The sequence below is a fragment of the Anolis sagrei genome, chromosome 10, assembly GCF_037176765.1.
Source record: "Anolis sagrei isolate rAnoSag1 chromosome 10, rAnoSag1.mat, whole genome shotgun sequence".
Classification (NCBI taxonomy): Eukaryota; Metazoa; Chordata; class Lepidosauria; order Squamata; family Dactyloidae; genus Anolis; species Anolis sagrei.
Window position 1 is genome coordinate 13,085,252 of NC_090030.1, and position 21,384 is coordinate 13,106,635.

General features: G+C 44.9%; 1 protein-coding gene across 1 annotated transcript in view; it reads right to left on the reverse strand.

The window, feature by feature from the left end:
• The window catches only part of RPS6KA6 (ribosomal protein S6 kinase A6), an 88,543-nt gene extending 67,749 nt beyond the window's left edge, over positions 1-20,794 (reverse strand). The window contains exon 1 of the mRNA XM_060756298.2: positions 20,306-20,794. Within this exon, the coding sequence (XP_060612281.1) occupies positions 20,306-20,422 (117 nt within the window). The 5' untranslated portion in view covers positions 20,423-20,794. The remainder of the gene's footprint in view (positions 1-20,305) is intronic.
• Positions 20,795-21,384: the final 590 nt, after the last annotated feature.

Sequence of the window (21,384 nt, forward strand, 5' to 3'; positions counted from 1 at the left end):
AGATAAAAATTTTTTAAAAATATGATTTATAACAGTAGAAAAATGACTGTTATGAAGCAGCAACGAAAACAATATTATGGTTGGGGGTCACCACAATATGAGGGACTGTATTAAGGGGCTGTATTCCTATGAGGATTACCTGGTAAGGGATCCCACTGGAGCATTGCAGCGCACCCAAATACCTGGGAGTCACTTTGGACCGTGCTCTGACCTACAAGAAGCACTGCCTGAACATCAAGCAAAAAGTGGGCGCTAGAAACAACATCATACGAAAGCTGACTGGCACAACCTGGGGATCACAACCAGACACAGTGAAGACATCTGCCCTTGTGCTGTGCTACTCTGCTGCTGAGTATGCATGCCCAGTGTGGAACACATCTCACCACACTAAAACAGTAGATGTGGCTCTTAATGAGACATGCCACATTATCGCAGGGTGTCTGCGCCCCACACCACTGGAGAAATTACAGTGCTTAGCCAGTATTGCAACACCTGACATCCGCCGGGAAGTAGCAGCCAATAGTGAAAGGACCAAGCCAGAGACGTCTCCAGCTCATCCCCTGTTTGGGTATCAGCCAGCACGTCAACGACTTAAATCAAGACATAGTTTTCTTAGATCTACAGAGACACTCGCTGGAACACCCCAGCAAGCAAGAGTCCAAAGGGGCAGGCTCAAACCCAGCACCTCAATCCATGGGTGATACCAGATGAGAGACTCCCCCCTGGGCACACAGAAGACTGAGCGACTTGGAAGGCACTGAACAGACTGCGCTCTGGCACCACGAGATGCAGAGCCAATCTTGAGAAATGGGGCTACAAAGTGGAATCCTCAACATGCGAGTGCGGAGAAGAACAAACCACAGACCACCTCCTGCAATGCAACCTGAGCCCAGCCACATGCACAATGGAGGACCTTCTTGCGACAACACCAGAGGCACTTCAAGTGGCCAGATACTGGTCAAAGGACATTTAACCAACTACCAAGTTTGCAAAACCTGTGTTTTTTCTTGTGTGTGTGTGTGTGTGTTTTTAATCTGTGTGTTTGTTTTCTTCTGTTAGAATTGTAACACAATGGTATGGTTGCTGATGACACGATAAATAAATAAATAAATAAATAAAGGGTCACAGCATTAGAAAGGTTGAGGAAACACTGCAGTAAGCAATTTGAATTATATACATAACAAATAAAGAGTGGAGGCTTGAGAAGGTTGCTATTTCCAACATAAAAAACTTTCTTTTGTATATTTAAATATATATGATTTATGGCTTATTTCACATAGACTTAGAGGTCTCTCGATATGTTCGCACGGCACACCTACACATGTGTCACGACAGACTGTTTGGAAAGCTCTGACCTAGATGTATGAAAACAGGTTTCACAGTATCAATATAAATGAAACCAAAATGGAGTCTGAGTCCTGAATAAGCCCAGAACTGATTACATGGTCTGCAGCCCCTCCCACAACAAAGAGTTACGGTAAAATTGCATACCAACACACACACACATATACAATACAGTAAGCAATCTAAATTATATACATAACAAATAAAGAGTGGAGGCTTGAGAAGGCTGCTATTTCCAACATAAAAAACTTTCTTTTGTATATTTAAATATATATGATTTATGGCTTATTTCACATAGACTTAGAGGTCTCTCGTTATGTTCGCACGGCACACCTACACATGTGTCACGACACACTGTTTGGAAAGCTCTGACCTAGATGTATGAAAACAGGTTTCACAGTATCAATATAAATGAAACCAAAATGGAGTCTGAGTCCTGAATAAGCCCAGAACTGATTACATGGTCTGCAGCCCCTCCCACAACAAAGAGTTACGGTAAAATTGCATACCAACACACACACACATATACAATACAGTAAGCAATCTAAATTATATACATAACAAATAAAGAGTGGAGGCTTGAGAAGGCTGCTATTTCCAACATAAAAACCTTTCTTTTGTATATTTAAATATATATGATTTATGGCCTATTTCACATAGACTTAGAGGTCTCTCGTTATGTTTGCATGACACACCTACAAATGTGTCACGACACACCGTTTGGGAAGCTCTGACCTAGATGTATGAAAGCAGGTTTCACAGTATCAATATAAATGAAACCAAAATGGAGTCTGAGTCCTGAACAAGCCCAGATCTGATCACATGGTCTGCCCCTCCCACAACAAAGAGTTAAGGTAAAATTGCATACCAACACACAAATACAGTAAGCAATCTGAATTATATACATAACAAATAACAAATGGAGGCTTGAGAAGATTGATATTTCCAACATAAAACCCTTTTTTTGTATATTTAAATATATATGATTTATGGCTTATTTCACATAGACTCAGAGATCTCTCGTTATGTTCGCATGGCACACCTACACATGTGTCACGACAGACCGTTTGGAAAGCTCTGACCTAGATGTATGAAAACAGGTTTCACAGTATCAATATAAATGAAGCCAACTATACAAAAGCAACTCAAAGCCCTGATTTCATCACTGTGAAGATAGCAGCGACTGAGCTGGCAAACTAAGGAGGAATTCTTGTTTCGCTCCAATACGACAATGAGCACATATACAAAAGAGGCACTGATCTGGCACAGCAGCGGAAAGAGCAAGGTTCAATTCATATTCATGACAATATTTGCGGTCTCCAAACCCAACAGCATTGTCCTAAGTAAACATCCCCTTTTGTTATGGCTGAGTAATCCCATTTCAGGCCACTGTGTTATTCTGGCGTTTGAACTTCAAAGAGCAAAGCCACCATTTCCCATGTGCAAACCTACTTTTCAGAGAGTGAAAGTCTGACTATTTCGGGCCTAACAATCAACAAAGCTACGAAACACTAACAAGATCTAAAAACACGCTTGCGCAATTTGTTACGAAAGTCATAATATACACAGGATGTTGCAAGAGGAAATCAAATGTATCCGCAGAGAATGAATGTTAAATGCACAATTTAGTTGCAAAGCTCCACTAACAATGTTTGGAAATGGATACAGAAGGCATTGAGAATGAATGTTAATCTACAAATCAATAAACACTTTCTACAATGCCAGTAAGTTTATACCAAACATCTCCAGGCACTCAGAACCTAAATAATCTATTGCATGCATGTCGTAAGCAGTGACATTGTTCATGACATCATTTAACTGATCTTTAAATCCCTGATTGTATTTATTTATGGAAGACTAGCCATTCCTTGCCACACGTTGCTGTGGCCCAGTCTGTGTATATGTGTTTTGTGTGTGTATATGTGTGTTTAAGTGGTTATGCATAAATGCACACGTGGTTATGCCGAAGCCCCCAGTGTTGCAGTGGGTTAAACCGCTGAGCTGTTAAACTTGCTAACCAAAAGGTCGCAGGTTCGAAACCGGGGAACGCCATGAGCTCCCACTGTTAGCCCCAGCTTCTGTCAACCTAGCAATCCGAAAACATGCAAATGTGAGTAGATCAATAGGTACTTCTCCGGTGGGAAGGTAATGGTGCTCCATGCAGTTATGCCGGCCACATGACTTGGGAGGTGTCTATGGACAATGGTTTTGTGGCACTTGGGCTTAGAAATGGAGATGAGCACCAACTCCCACCCCAAGTCGGACACGACTGGACGCAGATCTCCCACGACCAAGAGAAAATACTAGAAGGGTTTGATGGGCATTGACCTTGAGTTTTGGAACTGTAGTTCACCTACATCCAGAGAACATTCTGGACTCAAACAATGGTAGATCAGGAACAAACTTGGCACAGATATTCAATATGCCCAAATGTGAGCACTGCTGGAGTTTGGGGAAAAATAGACCTTGATATTTGGGAGTTGTGGTTGCTGGGATTTATAGTTCACCTACAATCAAAGAGCATTCTGAATTCCACCAATGATGGAACTGAACCAAACGTGGCACAGAGATCTCCCATGACCAACAGAAAATACTGGACGGGTTTGATGGGCATTGACTGTGAGTTTTGGAGCTGTAGTTCACCTACATCCATGGAGCACTGTGGACTCAAACAATGGTGGATCAGGAACAAACTTGGCACAAATATTCAATATGTCCAAATGTGACACTAATGGAGTTTGGAGAAAACAGACCTTGACATTTGGGGGTTGTAGTTGCTGGGATTAATAGTTAACCTACAATCAAAGAGCATTCTGAACCCCACCAATGAGAGAATTGGGTCAAACTTCCTGCAAAGAACCATCATGTCTTGAAAGGACTCACTGGCATGAGCCTCCCCCCAGCCTTGCACGCTCTCCCTTGCACACACATGCACACCATGTTGCCATGCGCCGAGCACGCCTGCTCTTCCCTCCCTGCTTGGAGTCTCAGAAACAACCGTCCCCGGCTGAGAGGCTGACCAATCAAAGTGGAGGAGGGCTTTTGGAAGTAGGATGCACCATCTGTTTCCAAAAAGGAAGAGAAGAACAGATGGAGAGATCCTCAGCCTTCTCTGCCAAAGGAGTTCCTAAGACCATCAGAAATATATGTTTTCTTATGATTTTTGGCAATCCTCTGAAACCCCCTCAAGATCCCGACCCCCAGGTTGAGAAACCCTGATGTAGACTCATATAATCCAGTTCAAAGCATATAATCTGGATTCAGCAACAGCATCATATGGCAGTGTAGATGCAGCCTTAGTCCTGAATAAGCATGCTTGGGACTACAGCTTCAAAAGACAATTCTACTGAAACAGGCCAGACAATGCTGTAATATTTTGAACAAAAACTAGGAACATTAACATCTCGCACACAGGTTCAGAAGAATAATTTGAAAATTAAACAATTTGTTGCCGTCGCCGATGCTGTGTTATATTTTAACAGCTCCCAAGTATACATATCAATCATCAACACGCTAGAGGTAACTGAATGTTTTTATTTAGATAGCCAATAATGTAATTTTATTATAGTATTTTCCTAAATTACTCCGGCATATAGACCGTCATTAAGTATTCAATCACTGAAATATTTCAAAATGCACGCAGCTATAATAGAGAACTGCACAGTAATTATAGTGCTTAAGAACAGCACTCTATGGACACACAAACAGAGGAAAACCAAACTACTAAAGTTACAATCCTGAACACAGTTAGGCTGCTTTCAATCTCTACATATATCGACACTTTGAAATTAAATAGTATTGAATGCTGTTCTTGTACTCATAAGAAAACATGTGCAGGATCAATGTGTTGTTGAAGGCTTTCATGGCCAGAATCACTGGTTTGCTGTGAGTTTTCCGGACTGTATGGCCATGCTCCAGAAGCATTCTCTCCTGATGTTTCTCCCACATCTATGGTAGGCATCCTCAGAGGTGGTGAGGTCTGTTGGAAACTTCATAAGGGTTTATATATCTGTGGAATAATGTCCAGGGTGGGAGAAAGAACTCTTGTCTGTTGGAGGCAAGTGTGAATGTTGCAATTGGCCACCTTGATTAGCATTGACTAGCCTTGCAGTTTCAAAGCCTGGCTGCTTCCCACCTGGGGGAATCCTGTTAGGATGTGTTAGCTGGCCCTCATTGTTTCCTGTCTTGAATTCCCCTGTTTTCTGAGTGTTGTTCTTTATTTACTGTCCTGATTTCTTTTTCCCACCCTGGATATTTCACAGATATATAAATCCCACTTGTCTCATTTCCAACAGACCTCCCAACCTGTGAGGATGCCTGCCATAGATGTGGATGAAACATCAGGAGAGAATGCTTCTGGAACATGACATACAGCCCGGCAAACTCACAGCAGCTCACTGTACAGGATCAGATTGTCCTTAAGTAAGGAGTATTAAACTTCCATGTAATTCTCTCATATATTTACAATCTAAAAGTACGATAAGCTACAACTGCAACAGAAACCCTCTGACACCCCTTCTACACTGCCATATGATCCAGATTATCAAATCATATAATCCACATTATCTGCTTTGAACTGGATTATATGGGTCAATACTGTCAAATAATCCAGTTCAAAGCAGATAATCTGGATTCTATATGATAGTGTAGAAGGGGACTAAGATATGAGGACTATTTTTTTATATAAAAACTACCTTTTGAAGAGCAACTTCATGTATAACCTGAAGCAAGTCAAACCAGTTTCTGAAAAGGTGTTTAGATTAGATCTTCCCTTGGTATAGCTGCATGCAAAATGGCATTTAAGCCATATTTACAATATTTCACATGCAACTCTCATTTACCAGTTCCAGAAACTTAGTGTCTACTGCTACTAAGTTGGATCTTGTTTTTAAAGCAGCATTTTGCAACCTGTGGGTCACAAGGGGGTTTCAGAGGGGTCACCAAAGATAATAAAAAAACTTATATTTCTGATGGTCTTAGGAACCCCTTTGGTAGAGCAGGATGAAGATCTCTCAGCTTGTCCGTCTCTTCCTATTTGTAAACAGACCACAAATCCTCCCACCAAAAACCCTCCTCCACTGTGATGGCCAAGTGGAGGGCTGTTTCTGAGACTCCAAGCAAGGAGGGGAGAGCAGGCATGCTCATGCTCAGCGCATGGAAGCATGGTGTGCATGTGTGGGTGAGGGAGAGAGTGAAGCTTAAGGGAGTCTCACACCAGCGAGTCCCTTCAAGGCATGGGCGTTCTGTGTGGGAAATTTGGCCCAATTCTATCATTGGTAGGGTTCAGAATTCTCTTTGATTTTAGGTGAACTATAAATCCAAGCAACTACAAATCCCAAATGCCAAGGTCTGTTTTCTCCAAATGCCACCATTATTCACATTTGTGCATATTGAATATTTGTGCCAAGTTTGGTCCAGATCCACCATTGTTTGAGTCCACAGTGCTCTCTGGGTGCAGGTGAACTACAACTCCAACACTCGAGGTCAATGTCCACCAAACTCTTCCAGTATTTTCCGTTGGTCATGGGAGGTCTATGTGCCAAATTTGGTTCCTTTCGATCACTGGTGGAGTTCTGAATGTTCTTTGAATGTAGGTGAACTATAAATGACAGCAACTACAACTCCTAAATGACAAAATCACACACACACACACACACACACACACACACCCAAACCCACCAGTATTCAAATTTGGGCGTATCGGGTATTTGTGCCAAATTTGGTCAAATGAATGAAAATACATCCTGCATATCAGATATTTACATGACGATTCATAACAGTAGCAAAATGACAGTTACGAAGTAGCAACAAAAATAATTATATGGTTGGCGGGGCCATCGCAACATGAGGATCTGTATTAAGCATTAGGAAGATTAAGAAACCCTGTTTTTAAAGTATTGCAGCACATTTATTAAGATCTCGTAAAACAATGTATTATCGAAGACTTTCATGGCCGGAATCACTGGGTTGTTGTAGGTTTTTTTGGACTATATGGCCATGTTCTAGAGGCATTCTCTCCTGATGTTTTCTTCATAGATACAGGCGAAATGTCAGGAGAGAATGCCTCTAGACCAGGGCTTCTCAAACTAAGGCCCAGGGGCCAGATACGGCCCTCCAAGGTCATTTACCCAGCCCTCACTCAGGGTCAACCTAAGTCTGAAATTACTTGAAAACACACAACAATAACAATTCTATCTCATCACCCAAAAGCAGGTCCACAATTCCCATTGAAATACTAATAATTTTGTATTTATTAAAATTGTTCTTCATTTTAATTATTGTATTATTTTAATTGCTTGTTGTTGTTTTTTGCACTACAAATAACATATGTTCAGTGTGCATAGGAATTAATTCATGTTTTTTTTTCCCCAAATTTGGCCTGGTTTACCTGTCCGAATGTATTCTCCCTTATGAACCACCAAGACAATTAAGATCTTCTGGTGGGGTCTGCTCTCGGTCCCACCACTTTCGCAATCGCGTCTGGTGGGAACGAGAGACAGGGCCTTTTCTGTGGTGGCCCCTCGGCTATTAAACTCTCTTCCAATTGAGATCAGACCTGCCCGCTCTCTCCTGTCCTTCAGGAGGTTGGTGAAATCCTGGCTATGGAAGGAAGCATTCCCAGAGTAATGGTTGAAAACGGCTACAGAACAAAGTTATCGACCACGCATACGGACTGAGTTGAACATGATATTATCCTGTCGATTTGGCTAATTTGTAATTTTAATCAATATGTATTTTAACTCGTTATTATATGATGTTTTTAGATTGTACTATTAGCATTGAATCCTTGCTGTAAGCCGGTATGAGTCCCTCTACAGAGGTTGAGAAGATCGGGATATAAAAGTTTTAAATAAATAAAATAAAATAAAATTATAATCCGTCCCTCCAACAGTTTAAGGGACTATGACTTGGCCATCTGTTTAAAAAGTTTGAGGACCCGTGCTCTAGAACATGGCCAAATAGCCCAAAAAAAACAAAACAACCTACAACTCTTGTAAAACACTCTGCAATAGGATATGGCCATTTTCACAGTGTGAATTCCCTTCAATCATATGGCACACTCCAAACATCCAATAACACCCATTTAAAAATTAGGAAAGTGCTTAGACAAAAACGGTGGTCCACGCTCTTGTCACATCCCGAATAGATTACTGCAACGCGCTCTACATGGGGTTGCCTTTGAAGACTGTTCAGAAACTTCAATTAGTCCAACGGGCGGCGGCTAGATTACTCACCGGAGCGTCATACAGGGAGCATACCACCCCCCTGCTATGTCAGCTCCACTGCCGATTCAGTTCTGAGCACAATTCAAAGTGCTGGTTTTGACCTACAAAACCCTTTACGGCTCTGGCCCAGTGTACCTGTCTGAATGTATCTCCTTCTACGTCCCACCTCGGAGTTTAAGATCTTCTGGGGAGGCCCTGCTCTCGGCCCCACCTTTATCACAAGTGAGACTGGTGGGGACGAGGGACAGGGCCTTCTCGGTGGTGGCCCCTCAACTGTGAAATGCACTCCCCAGGGAAATTAGGTCATCAACATCCCTCCTCTCTTTCAGAAGGAAGTTAAAAACCTGGATGTGGGACCATGCCTTCGGGTAAGCTGGCAGATGGACAAAAGACAATGACGACCAGAGTAGGAAAGGACAATGACGATGCTAGATGGATTATGGATTTATGAATTGGTGAACATGGACCACAAGATGGTTTTATTGCTGCTATTGTATTGTTTTTGTATTATATTGTATTTTGTGAATTGTTGGGCATCGAATTGTGCCTTTTGTAAGCCGCCCTGAGTCCCCCCTCGGGGGTTGAGAAGGGCAGGGTAGAAGCACCCCATAAATAAATAAATAAATAAATAAACAAACAAACAAACAAACAAACTGATTGTTTAAAGAAGAATCAAAACTCCTGGCTGAGGTTGCTGCTTAGTTTTGACATGAATCCGTGGGTATCTTTTTAAAAAAGCTCTATCCTTACACTGGTAGGGAATGGCACCTACTTGATGCATCTAGTGCAGCGTTTCTCAACCTGGGGGTCGGGACCCCTGGAGGGGTCGCGAGGGGGTGTCAGAGGGGTCGCCAAAGACCATTTTCTGTTTGTTATGGGGGTTCTGTATGGGAAGTTTGGCCCAATGCTATCATTGGTGGAGTTCAGAAGGCTCTTTGATTGTAGCTGAACTATAAATCCCAGCAACTACAACTCCCAAATGTCAAGTCTATTTTCCCCAAACTCCACCAGAGTTTACATTTGGGCATATTGATTTTCATGCCAAGTTTGGTCCCAACCCATCATTGGTTTGATCCATCATTGCTCTGAGTCCTCTCGGGATGTGGGTGAACTACAACTCCAAAACTCAAGGTCAATGCTCACCAAACCCTTCTAGTATTTTCTGTTAGTCATGGGAGTTCTGTGTCCCAAGTTTGGTTCAATTTCATTGTTGGTAGAGTTCATACAAACAATCTACAAACCCACCAAGAAAATCCAACCAATGCTACGTTCAGCAAAGGACAAGAGGGATCCTCTCACCTCTGCAGGAGTCTACCGTATACCATGCAGCTGTGGACAAGTCTACAGAGGGACCACCAAACGCAGCATTTCCCAAACACGCATCAAGGAACATGAAAGGCACTGCAGACTACTTCAACCAGAGAAGTCAGCCATAGCAGAGCACCTGATGAACCAGCCTGGACACAGCATATTATTTGAGAACACAGAAATGCTGGACCACACCAACAACCACCATGTCAGACTACACAGAGAAGTCACTGAAATCCACAAGCATGTGGACAATTTCAACAGAAAGGAAGAGACCATGAAAATGAACAAAATCTGGCTACCAGTATTAAAAAACTCTAAAATTACAACAGCAAAACAGCAGAGAGGAAACAACCAGGCACATCTTAACACCTCTCAACAGAACATTTTCCCAGGCTCAGCCAGGCCTTCAAATGCTAATGAAGGTGGTCAGCTGAAACATTCACACCTAGCTCCAGGAGAGAAGAGCTCTTTGCCCCACCCCAGTCATTCCACAGATATATAAACTCATTTTCCTATTTCCAACAGACCTCACTACCTCTGAGGATGCTTTCCATAGATGCAGGCGAAACGTCAGGAGAAATGCCTCTAGAACATGGCCCTATAGCCCGAAAAGACCTACAAGAACCTAGAGTTCAGAATGCTCTTTGATCATAGGTGAACTATAAATCCCAGCAACTACAACTTCCAAATGACAAAATCAATCCCTTTCCCCACCCCCCACCCCCATCCCACCAGTTTTCAAATTTGGGCATATTGGATATTTGTGCCAAATTTGGTCCAGTGAATGAAAATACATCCTGCATATCAGATATTTACATTATGCTTCATAACAGTAGCAAAATTACAGTTGTGAAGTTGTCATGAAAATAATTTTATGATTGGGGGGTCAGCACAACATGAGGAACTGTATTAAGGGGCCGTGGCATTAGGAAGGTTGAGAAACACTGATCTAGTGTGTCTCTTTAATGAAACCTCGGATTCTGTCTGGAGCAGGGAAACGAGTCGATGGCCAGACCGCTGCAGTGAGGCCCACCGAACACAGAACAAAAGCCATTCTGACAAAGGCTGTAACAACTAGTTAGAAGCGAATAGAGAACATCCTGACACCAAATGGCATTTTCTGACATCCTAGCAGTCTAACATCAAGGAATATATTCTCCAAGATGGGCATACTGATTTATAGATGTCACAGTACAGTACATAGGAATTCATCACGTTCCATTCACCTAAAGCTCTTCCTATCTTAAGCTTGCACAACTTACTTTCGTAATAAACAAGCCCTTCAGAGGCCAAGAGTTTATCAGCCTCTCTTTGCCCTAGGAACAGGAATTACAAAAGTGCTCAGCTCCTCTAAGGACAAGTAAAGCCTAAACTGCAGGTGGCGTATAGATATGAAGATGGAACAATTGCAGGCAAAAACCGTGGAGTAGGAAGGTTTAGGATTTCTATGGGAGGGATGAGGACCTTTGCTCCCACCTAATTCTTTGATCTTCAGCTTCGAGAAGCCCTCGGCCACTATCGCTCATAATTCTGACAGTCCTAGACCAAAAGACTTCACAAGATAAAACTATCCAGACTTGTGAATACACATATTATTATTATTATTATTAATTATTATTAAACTTTATTTGTACCCCGGTGGCGCAGTGGGTTAAAGCACTGAGCTGCTGAACTTGTTGATCGAAAGGTCGCAGGTTCAATTCCAGGGAGCGGCGTGAGCTTCCGCTGTCAGCCCTAGCTTCTGCCAACCTAGCAGTTCGAAAACATGCAAATGTGAGTAGATCAATAGGTACCGCTCCGGCGGGAAGGTAAGGGCGCTCCATGCAGTCATGCCGGCCACATGACCTTGGAGGTGTCTACGGACAACGCTGGCTCTTCGGCTTAGAAATGGAGATGAGCACCACACCCCAGAGTCAGACATGACTGGACTTAATGTCAGGGGACTACCTTTACCTTTACCTTTAGCATCTCCCGAAGGACTCGATGCGGCTTACAAAGGCCAAGGCCTCAACAACAACAACAAACAAATAACAATACAATGCAGCAAATTAAAAACATAAGCAATAACAAGAACAAAACATTACACTATTACGCAATAAAACCAGGGCCGGGCCAATGAAGGGTACAGGTTAAAAAAGTGCTGGGTGTAAGAGGTGATATGTTGGGATTCTGGGCAAGTGCAATGTGCAGAGAGTCTTAAGCTCTCAGTGTTTCTTATTCTCTCCATTGGTGTGGAATTTGCCTGATCCCACCCACTGCCTCTCCCTTATACTCTTTTCAACTCTGTCTGCACAGCAAACAGAGCCGAATAAACCACCAACTACATATACTGGAGGAGTTTGGGGGATTGACTCCATGTGATGGAAGTTGTAGTTCACCCTACATCAAGTCAGAGCACTGTGACCCCTACTGGTAATGGACTTGGACCACATTTGGCACACAGAACCCTCATGACCAAAGAAAAATATTGGAGAGGTTTGGGGGGAATTCCCCTTGATTTATAACTGTTGTTCCGTTGTAGATACTGGGATTTATAGTTCACCTGCAATCAAAGAGCACTCTGGACCCCACCAAGGATGGCCCTGGACCTCACTTGGCACACAGAACCACGATGACCAACTGAAAATACTGGAGAGCTTTGGGGAAAATTCATCTTGATTTATAAGAATTATAGTTCACCTACATCCACAGAGCACTGTGAACGCAAACAATGTCAGTTGAAACATTCACACCCAGCTCCAGCAGACAAGAGTCCTTTGTCTCACCCTGGTCATTCCAGAGATATATAAACCCTTTTTCCTAGTTCCAACAGACCTCAACACCTCTGAGGATGCTTGCCATAGATGGAGGCGGAACGTCAGGAGAGAATGTCTCTAGACCATAGCCATACAGCCCGAAAAAAACTACAACAACCAGCAAACAATGTATCTGCACCAAATTTGGCATGAATACGCAATATGCCAAAATTTTAATACTGGTGGATTTGGGGTGGAATTGCCCTTGACATTTTTTAGTTGTAGGTACTGGGATTTATAGTTCACCTGCAATCAAAAGAGCACTCCAAACCCCTGATGATGAACCTGGACCTTTGGCACACAAAACGTCCATGACCAATTGAAGATACTGGAGGGATTTGATGGGGCTGACCCACTATGGTGGGAACTGTAATTCATCCTGCAGTTGGAGAGCATAATAAACCCTCCAATGATGTATCTAGAGCAAATATGCCCAACATGACAAACTTTTAAGTATTGATGGAGTTTAAAGGGGTTAACCTGGCATGATGTGAGTTGTAGTACACCCACAACCTTATGCATTTTGTAAAATGTTACAAAATTACTTCTAATAACCCAAATTCGTTTCAAATAAAACTTGGATGCAGAGACATTCTTGAGGACACATAAGACTTGCTGAAATTATTTCGGTATGGGTCTGCGCAGTGCCTGCAAAGGAGACCAGATCATAAATCCATACAGACTTTGAGTTTTACTAAAGTGTGGCATGCTATAGATACAACAAATAAATACAAAAACTCAAAGCATGGGAGGTAGCAAATCAGAGCTATCTAGACCAGGGATGTAACTAGATTGCAATACCAAGCAAATTTCATGTAAGATAAGGCTAAGAAGAGATACAATCCAGCGGTATTTGGAAGGCTGAACTTTCCTCACCTTGATCTAAAACCACAGTATCTTTAGAATAAGGCATGAGAAAGATTCATTAATAATCCCCAATGTAACATCTTTTGTGTCTACTATGAAATCAAGCAGGTGACAGACTCAGCACACTTCTTATTTCTAAAATGGGATGTTAGCATCAGAACCAAAGGACTGACACACAAAATATTGCTGGAATGTGTAGGTCATTTGGAACAGTTAAAGGACGTCTCAGGGACAAAGCGACAGAGAATGGAGATTCAAACAGAAATTTAGAACAGAAGGGGAAAGCAATTGACTAGTGAAGAAGAACAGCTTACTCCCCTTTGCACTAGCAATACAGAAAATATATTGTCGCTACAGTAACATAAGTTACCTTACTCTTGGAAGGAACAAATATTAAATGGTAAGGCACACATAATGTGCAATTAGGGTCCCCGTGGAAGCAAGGAGTACTATAATCAAGATGGCGAAAGGGGCATTTTTGTAGGGACTGTTAACTCCCAGGAATTGGGGAGACCTAAGTCCTAGTAGTATAGAAATAATATGGTAGATTCTTGTTGCACGTGTACATACGTGTATGTGAAGCAGCAACTATTAGGAACGTAGCTATACTGAACAATTATTGCAGTCTGATTGTTGTCATGGTTGTATCCTCATAGAAGATTTGCTATCAAGAGTCCCAAGTCTACTTTGCTGAACTGCAGCAGGGAATTCAAAATCCATGACCAAACTACAAACCCCAAGATTCCACCGGATGGTATCAATTGTCAGTATGGATGAAGATATATCCTCATCATCATCATCATTATCCATACTGAGCCCCGGTGGCGCAATGAGCTAAACCCTTGTGCCAGCAGGACTGAAGACTGACAGGTCGCAGGTTCGAATCTGGGGAGGGTGTGGATGAGCTCCCTCTGTCAGTTCCAGCTCCCCATGAGGGGACATGAGAGAAGCCTCCCACAAGGACGGTAAAACATCAAACATCCAGGCATCCCCTGGGCAACGTCCTTGCAGATGGCCAATTCTATCACACCAGAAGCAACTTGCAGTTTCTCAAGACGCTCCTGACACACACAAAAATTATCCATACTGACAATTATAGTATTGTATAGTATAGTATCTTGCTGGAATTGGGACTTTAGGCATCTTATAAGAGCAAAACAATTCAAGGCATCCAAAGAGTAAACTGTCCTGAACCACCTCTCTCTTGATTATACATTTCTGGGGTTTTTTTTTTTGGTTTTTTTGCCCTTATTCAGTCCATTGCTGATGATAAGCACCAGTCTAAAACCATGACAACTTCCTTGGATTGGGGTAGAAAAGAGTAGTAGAGCTGAGTGTCATCTGCATATACATGGTGTTGTACTTCAACCAACGGACCTCTCCCAGTGGTTTCACAGAGAGGTTAAAAAGAACAGGAGACAAAATAGAGCCCAGAGGTACCCGATAGACCAACAGTCTGGGGTTCAAACAGGATTCCCCCAACATCACCTTCTGAGTTCACCCCTCCAGGAAGGAATGGAGCATGTGTAAAACAGGGCCTCCTCATCCCATTCCAGTGAAATGACTCAGAAGGTTATCATAGTTGAAGATATAAAAGGCCACTGAGAGGTCCATCAGAACCAACAAGATTTCCACAGACCCCATGGAGGTCTTGTTGGTTCTGATGGACCTCTCAGTGGCCTTCTATACCTAACTGTTGTTGGATGACCTGTGGAGGTCATCCAACAAGGCAACCAAAGCTATATCTACTCAATAACCAAGTCTGAAACCAGACTGAAATGGAACCAGTGGGGTTGGAAGACCACCATATCCTCCAATACACATGTGTCAAGAATAGTATGTTGGGCACTGACCAATAATTATTAATTATACAGGGATTCTGGGGTGATATTTCCAACAAAGGCTGCACAATGTCCTTTTCTAGGGCAGTGAGAACTATTCCTTGTGGTTGGGAAGCACAAGCATGGGCAAACTTCAGCCCTCCTTGATCCACTGTACCAGTCCTCTCTGGCCTTTTCAATGTGCCAAGAAGGTCAAGGGGCTGATGGTACAGATGGGTTGGCTGTCACCTTTCCCAAGGACCCTCACCACATCCTCAAGCTGCACGAAAGTATCCAATAACACTGGACGAGCAAAAACCAAAGTCACATCCTCTGGAACGAGATCAACTACAGCATCCAAGTGATGTGTGTCAATCCCAAGGCAAATTCATGACTGATGCTGAATTATTATTATTATTATTATTATTATTACCAATCATCATCATTGCTAGTACTAATATCTGACCTTCTCTTCAAAATAAAGGTTAAGTTGACTTATAAAAAATGTAACAAGAAAGACCAAAAACATTCAAAGAGTAAACAATATAAAATGTATCATTTAAAAAGCCCAAATACTAATACTACTACTACTACTAATAACAACAACCACCAGAATGGAGACAATGTATTGCTGGAGGCTTTCATGGCTGGAATCACAATGGAGACAGCAATCAATAAACCTGAAGAAGGTTTGGAAGAGCATCTATGAAGGAACTAGTTACCAGACAATATCCTGAAATCAAGATAAATCAATGAATACTACAGTTAGGATTGTATTTCCCATTTCTATATACACTTGAGGATGCACTACAGTGAAGAAAACTGACAAGAAAGGAAATCAACTTATTTAAGACACAGTGCTGGTGGAGAGGTCTGCGGATGCTATGGATTGCCAAAATGACAAATGGACCCAAGAGCAAATCGAGCCTGAACTCTCCCTAAAAGCCAGAAGGGCTGAACGGAGGCCGTCATACTTTGGCCAGATCATAAGACTCGGATCACTAGGAAAGGCAATAACGCTTGTTCAAGTAGAAGGAAAGGAGAAAGAGCATCAGAAATGAGGACATCGTTTAGCATCTCCACCAGGCATGGGCCAACTTGGGCACTCCGAATGTTTGGGACTTTGACTCCCACAATTCCCAACAGCTTAAAAGCACTTCCTACATGGCAGGGGGCTGGACTAGATGGCTCATGTGTTCTATTCCAACTCTATGATTCTGTAAGTCCAAAACACCTGGAGGGCCAAAGGTGGCTCATGCCTGATTGACACTGTAGAATTAATACTGTTTGATCCCACTTGGTTTGTGAAGGTCAGTAGATACTAGACCAGGTAGCTGAGGGGGGAAAGTACTTGTGGCTATTAGGAATTGTAGAAGTCCAAAACGCCTGGAGGGCCAAAGTTAGTCCATGCCTCGTCTAGTATCTACTGGCCTTCACAAACCATCAACTCCTGTGGCATGGATGCATTTGGAGTAGGCCAAAGTCCTTGTGAAAGCACAACTCTTGTTATGATGCCTTAGCACTGAGTCAAGGTACTTCAATTGGGATCAAACAGTATTAATTCTACAGTGTCAATCAGGCATGAGCCACCTTTGGCCCTCCAGGTGCTTTGGACTTATAGAATCATAGAATTGGAAGAGAGCACATGGGCCATCTAGTCCAACCCCCTGCCATGCAGGAAAAGCACAACCAATGCGCTTTTAAGTTGTTAGGAATTGTGGTTGAAGTCCAAAACACCTGGAGGGCTGAAGTTGGCCCATGCCTGTCCAAATGTGAGAGATGCTAAAGAGTAAGGGCTTTTGACATTCAAAGCCTGATATCTCACCTGGGCAAACTTGGGCCCTACAGGTGTTTTGGACTCCAACTCTCACTATTCCTAATAGCCTCAGGCCCCTTCATTTCCCCCCTCAGCCACTTAAATGGATCAGAGGAAAAAGGAAAGTGAGGAATTGTGAGAGTTGAAGTCCAAAACACCTGGAGGGTCCAAGTTTGCCCATGACTGGTCTAGTATGTACTGGCCTTCACAAACCATCTGCCCCTGTAGGCTGGATGCTGCTGGAGAAGGCCAAAGTCCCTGTGATAGTTTGCCCAGGCCTGATCTAGTATCTCCTGGCCTTCACAGACCATCTGCCCCTGTACTAGACACTCAGGTCCATTTTGAGACAATGTTTCTCCTTCCGCCTTGTCCTAAACATCTCAGCAGCAGGGAATTCAAGGAGTTAGCAGAACCGCAAGGCTGGGTTGACAAAACCCGGGGCTCCCTCTGCAAATCCCGAAGTCCTAGCAATGCATCTTGGTTGACTCTAGAACAACCTCATCCTGATCCCCTTCTTGATCCACATATCCTGGGTGGGGAAGGAGAGTTCTAAAGGGGGGAATCCTTCTTTGGGGCGGTCAGAAAGAGAAGCCACAGCTAGAGGAGGCGGGGAATGCCTCCCGAGGGAGGAAAGGGCCAGAGGCTGTTAGGCATTGTGGGAGTTGAAGTCCAAAACACCTGGAGGGTCCAAGTTTGCCCATGACTGGTCTAGTATCTACTGCCCCTTCACAAACCATCTGCCCTTATGGGGTGGATGCTGCTGGAGAAGGCCAAAGTCCTTGTTAAAGTTTGCCCAGGCCTGATCCAGTATCTCCTGGCCTTCCAAGACCATCTGCCCCTGTACTAGACACTCAGGTCCATTGTGGGACAATGTTTCTTCTTCCGCCTTGTCCCAAACATCTCAGCAGGAGGGCTACCTAGTTCAACCGCCTTCTGCCGGGGCTCCCTCTGCAAAATCCAAAGTCCTAGCAATGCGTCTTGGTGTAACTCCAGAACAACCTTATCCTGATCCCCTTATTGATCCACATATCCTGGGTTTGGAAGGAGATGTCTAGAGGGGGGAATCCTTCTTTGGGGTGGCCAGAAAGAGAAGCTGCAGCTAGAGGAGGCGGGGAATGCCTCCCGAGGCTGGAAAGGACCAGAGGCTGTTAGGAATTGTGAGCGTTGAAGTCCAAAACACCTGGAGGTTCCAAGTTTGCCCATGATTGGTCTAGTATCTATTGGCCTTCACAAACCATCTGCCCCTGTGGGATGGATGCTGCTGGAGAAAGACTCTCAGATCCATTTTGGGACAATGTTTCTCCGACCTTCCGCCTTGTCCCAAACATCTCAGCAGTAGGGCCATCTAGTTCAACCCCCTTCTGCCAGGGCTCCCTCTGTAAAACCCAAAGTCCTAGCAATGCGTCTTGGTGTGACTCCAGAACAACCTCATCCTGATCCCCTTATTGATCCACATATCCTGGGTTTGGAAGGAGAGGTCTAGAGGGGGGAGTCCTTCTTTGGGGTGGCCAGAAAGAGAAGCCACAGCTAGAGGAGGCGGGGAAAGGGCCAGAGGCTGTTAGGAATTGTGAGAGTTGAAGTCCAAAACACCTGGAGGGCCCAAGTTTGCCCATGACTGGTCTAGTATCTATTGGCCTCCACAAACCATCTGCCCCTGTGGGATGGATGCTGCTGGAGAAAGACTCTCAGATCCATTTTGGGACAATGTTTCTCCTTCCACCTTGTCCCAAACATCTCAGCAGAAGGAATTCAAGGAGTTAGCAAGATTGGGTTGACCAAAACCGGGGCTCCCTCTGCAAAACCCAAAGTCCTAGCAATGCGTCTTGGTGTGACTCCAGAACAACCTCATCCTGGTCCCCTTCTTGATGTACACATCCTGGTTGGGAAAGGAGAGATCTAGAGGGGGGAAATCCTTCTTTGGGGCAGCACAAACCGGGAATCCTTCTGCAAAACCCAAAGTCCTAGCAATGCGTCTTGGTGTGACTCCAGAACCACCTCATCCTGATCCCCTTCTTGATGTACACATCCTGGTTGGGAAATGAGAGATCTAGAGGAAGGATCATTCTTTGGGGAGGCACAAACCGGGGTTCCTTCTGCAAAACCCAAAGTCCTAGCAATGCGTCTTGGTGTGACTCCAGAACAACCTCATCCTGATCCCCTTCTTGATGTACACATCCTGGTTGGGAAATGAGAGATCTAGAGGAAGGATCATTCTTTGGGGAGGCACAAACCGGGGTTCCTTCTGCAAAACCCAAAGTCCTAGCAATGCGTCTTGCTGTGACTCCAGAACCACCTCATCCTGATCCCCTTCTTGATGTACACATCCTGGTTGGGAAATGAGAGATCTAGAGGAAGGATCATTCTTTGGGGAGGCACAAACCGGGGTTCCTTCTGCAAAACCCAAAGTCCTAGCAATGCGTCTTGGTGTGACTCCAGAACAACCTCATCCTGATCCCCTTCTTGATGTACACATCCTGGTTGGGAAATGAGAGATCTAGAGGAAGGATCATTCTTTGGGGAGGCACAAACCGGGGTTCCTTCTGCAAAACCCAAAGTCCTAGCAATGCGTCTTGCTGTGACTCCAGAACAACCTCATCCTGATCCCCTTCTTGATGTACACATCCTGGTTGGGAAATGAGAGATCTAGAGGAAGGATCATTCTTTGGGGAGGCACAAACCGGGGTTCCTTCTGCAAAACCCAAAGTCCTAGCAATGCGTCTTGCTGTGACTCCAGAACAACCTCATCCTGGTCCCCTTCTTGATGTACACATCCTGGTTGGGAAAGGAGAGATCTAGAGGGGGGAATCCTTCTTTGGGGCAGCACAAACCGGGGCTCCTACAAAACCCAAAGTCCTAGCAATGCTTCTTGGGTGGGTGAGTGGGTGGGGGTGTCTTGGTGTGACTCCAGAAGAACCTCATCCTGATGGGGAAGGAGAGACCTAGAGAGGAGAAGAGAGGAAGGGGATCCTTCCTTGGGGCGACCAGATAGAGAATCCCTGGCTCGAGGAGGCGGGGATCCCTTTCCGAGGCTCACGGGGCCGGATGGAAGGGGGCGTCTCCCCCCAATGGGGGTCTGGGGGGCAGAGTAGGGGACCACGCGGCTTGGCTGGGCTGCGGAGTGCTCACCTCTCCTCCTCCGGGGGAAGCGGAGACCTCCATGGGGCCGGGCAGGAGCGGGGCGGCCTCGGGCTCCGGCGGGGGAGGCTCCTCGGCGCCCTCCTCGGGCCCCGCGAAGGGCACCATGGCTGCCCGGCTTCTCCTCCTCCTCCTCCTCCTTCCTCTCCTCCACCTCCTCCTCCTCCTCCTCTCCTCCGGCTCCTGGCCCAGGCAAAGGCCGGGACGGGGCAGCCTCGCATGCTCTTCCCCTCCCCCGGAGAGAAGGGAGGAAGGAAAGGGACTAAGAGGAGGAGGAGGAAGAAGAGGACGGCGAGGAGGAGGAGGAGAGCGCCAAGGCTCTGCTCTGGGCTGCCCGGCCCATCCAGGAGGGAGAGGAGGCGGGGGGTGCTTCGGCTGCTTCTCGGGCTCCTCTTCCGACTCTGGAGGGGACGCAGCCCCTTCCTCTAGGGAGCAGAAAGGGGGGGAGGCAGGGCGTGACGTCAGCAGTGACGCGGAGCCGGGGGGGCCAAGAGGAGGAGGAGGACAAGGAGGAGGATGACGTCGGCGGGCGGTGACGTCGGCGCACGCCTCCCTTTCTCTCCCTCTCTCTCTTTGCCTCTCTTTCCCCGCCTCCGCCTCTTGCGCTCTAGAGGAGAAGCAAAACAAGGGGAGGCAGAGAGGGGCTGGCTCTGGAGGGAGCTCTCAGCACTGGCAGGGTTTGGGCAAAGGAAGGAAGGCAAGGAGGAAGGGAGGAAGGAAGGAAAGAAGGAAGGAAGGAAGGGCTAGTAAACACAGAGGGAGATCCCAAGCAGATCCGGAGAGAATCCTTTGGAGAGCAGGCACTGAGGCAGAGAGGGTGTGTGTGTGTTATAGTCCAGCCATTGATTGTGCCTGCAGCACATCTCTCTGGGGATTATGGGCCTGTTAGTCATCTTCGTGACACTTAGGCGATACCTGCTAGCGCAAGGATGAAAGGGTAAAAGTATGATAGCTGGTATGATAGCTCAGTCACAACCACCATTGCGGAATCAGCGTAGCGCTACCAGCACTCGGTACCAGCTAGCATACTTTTACCAGTGAAAGTATGATAGCTGGGACTGAGTGCTAAT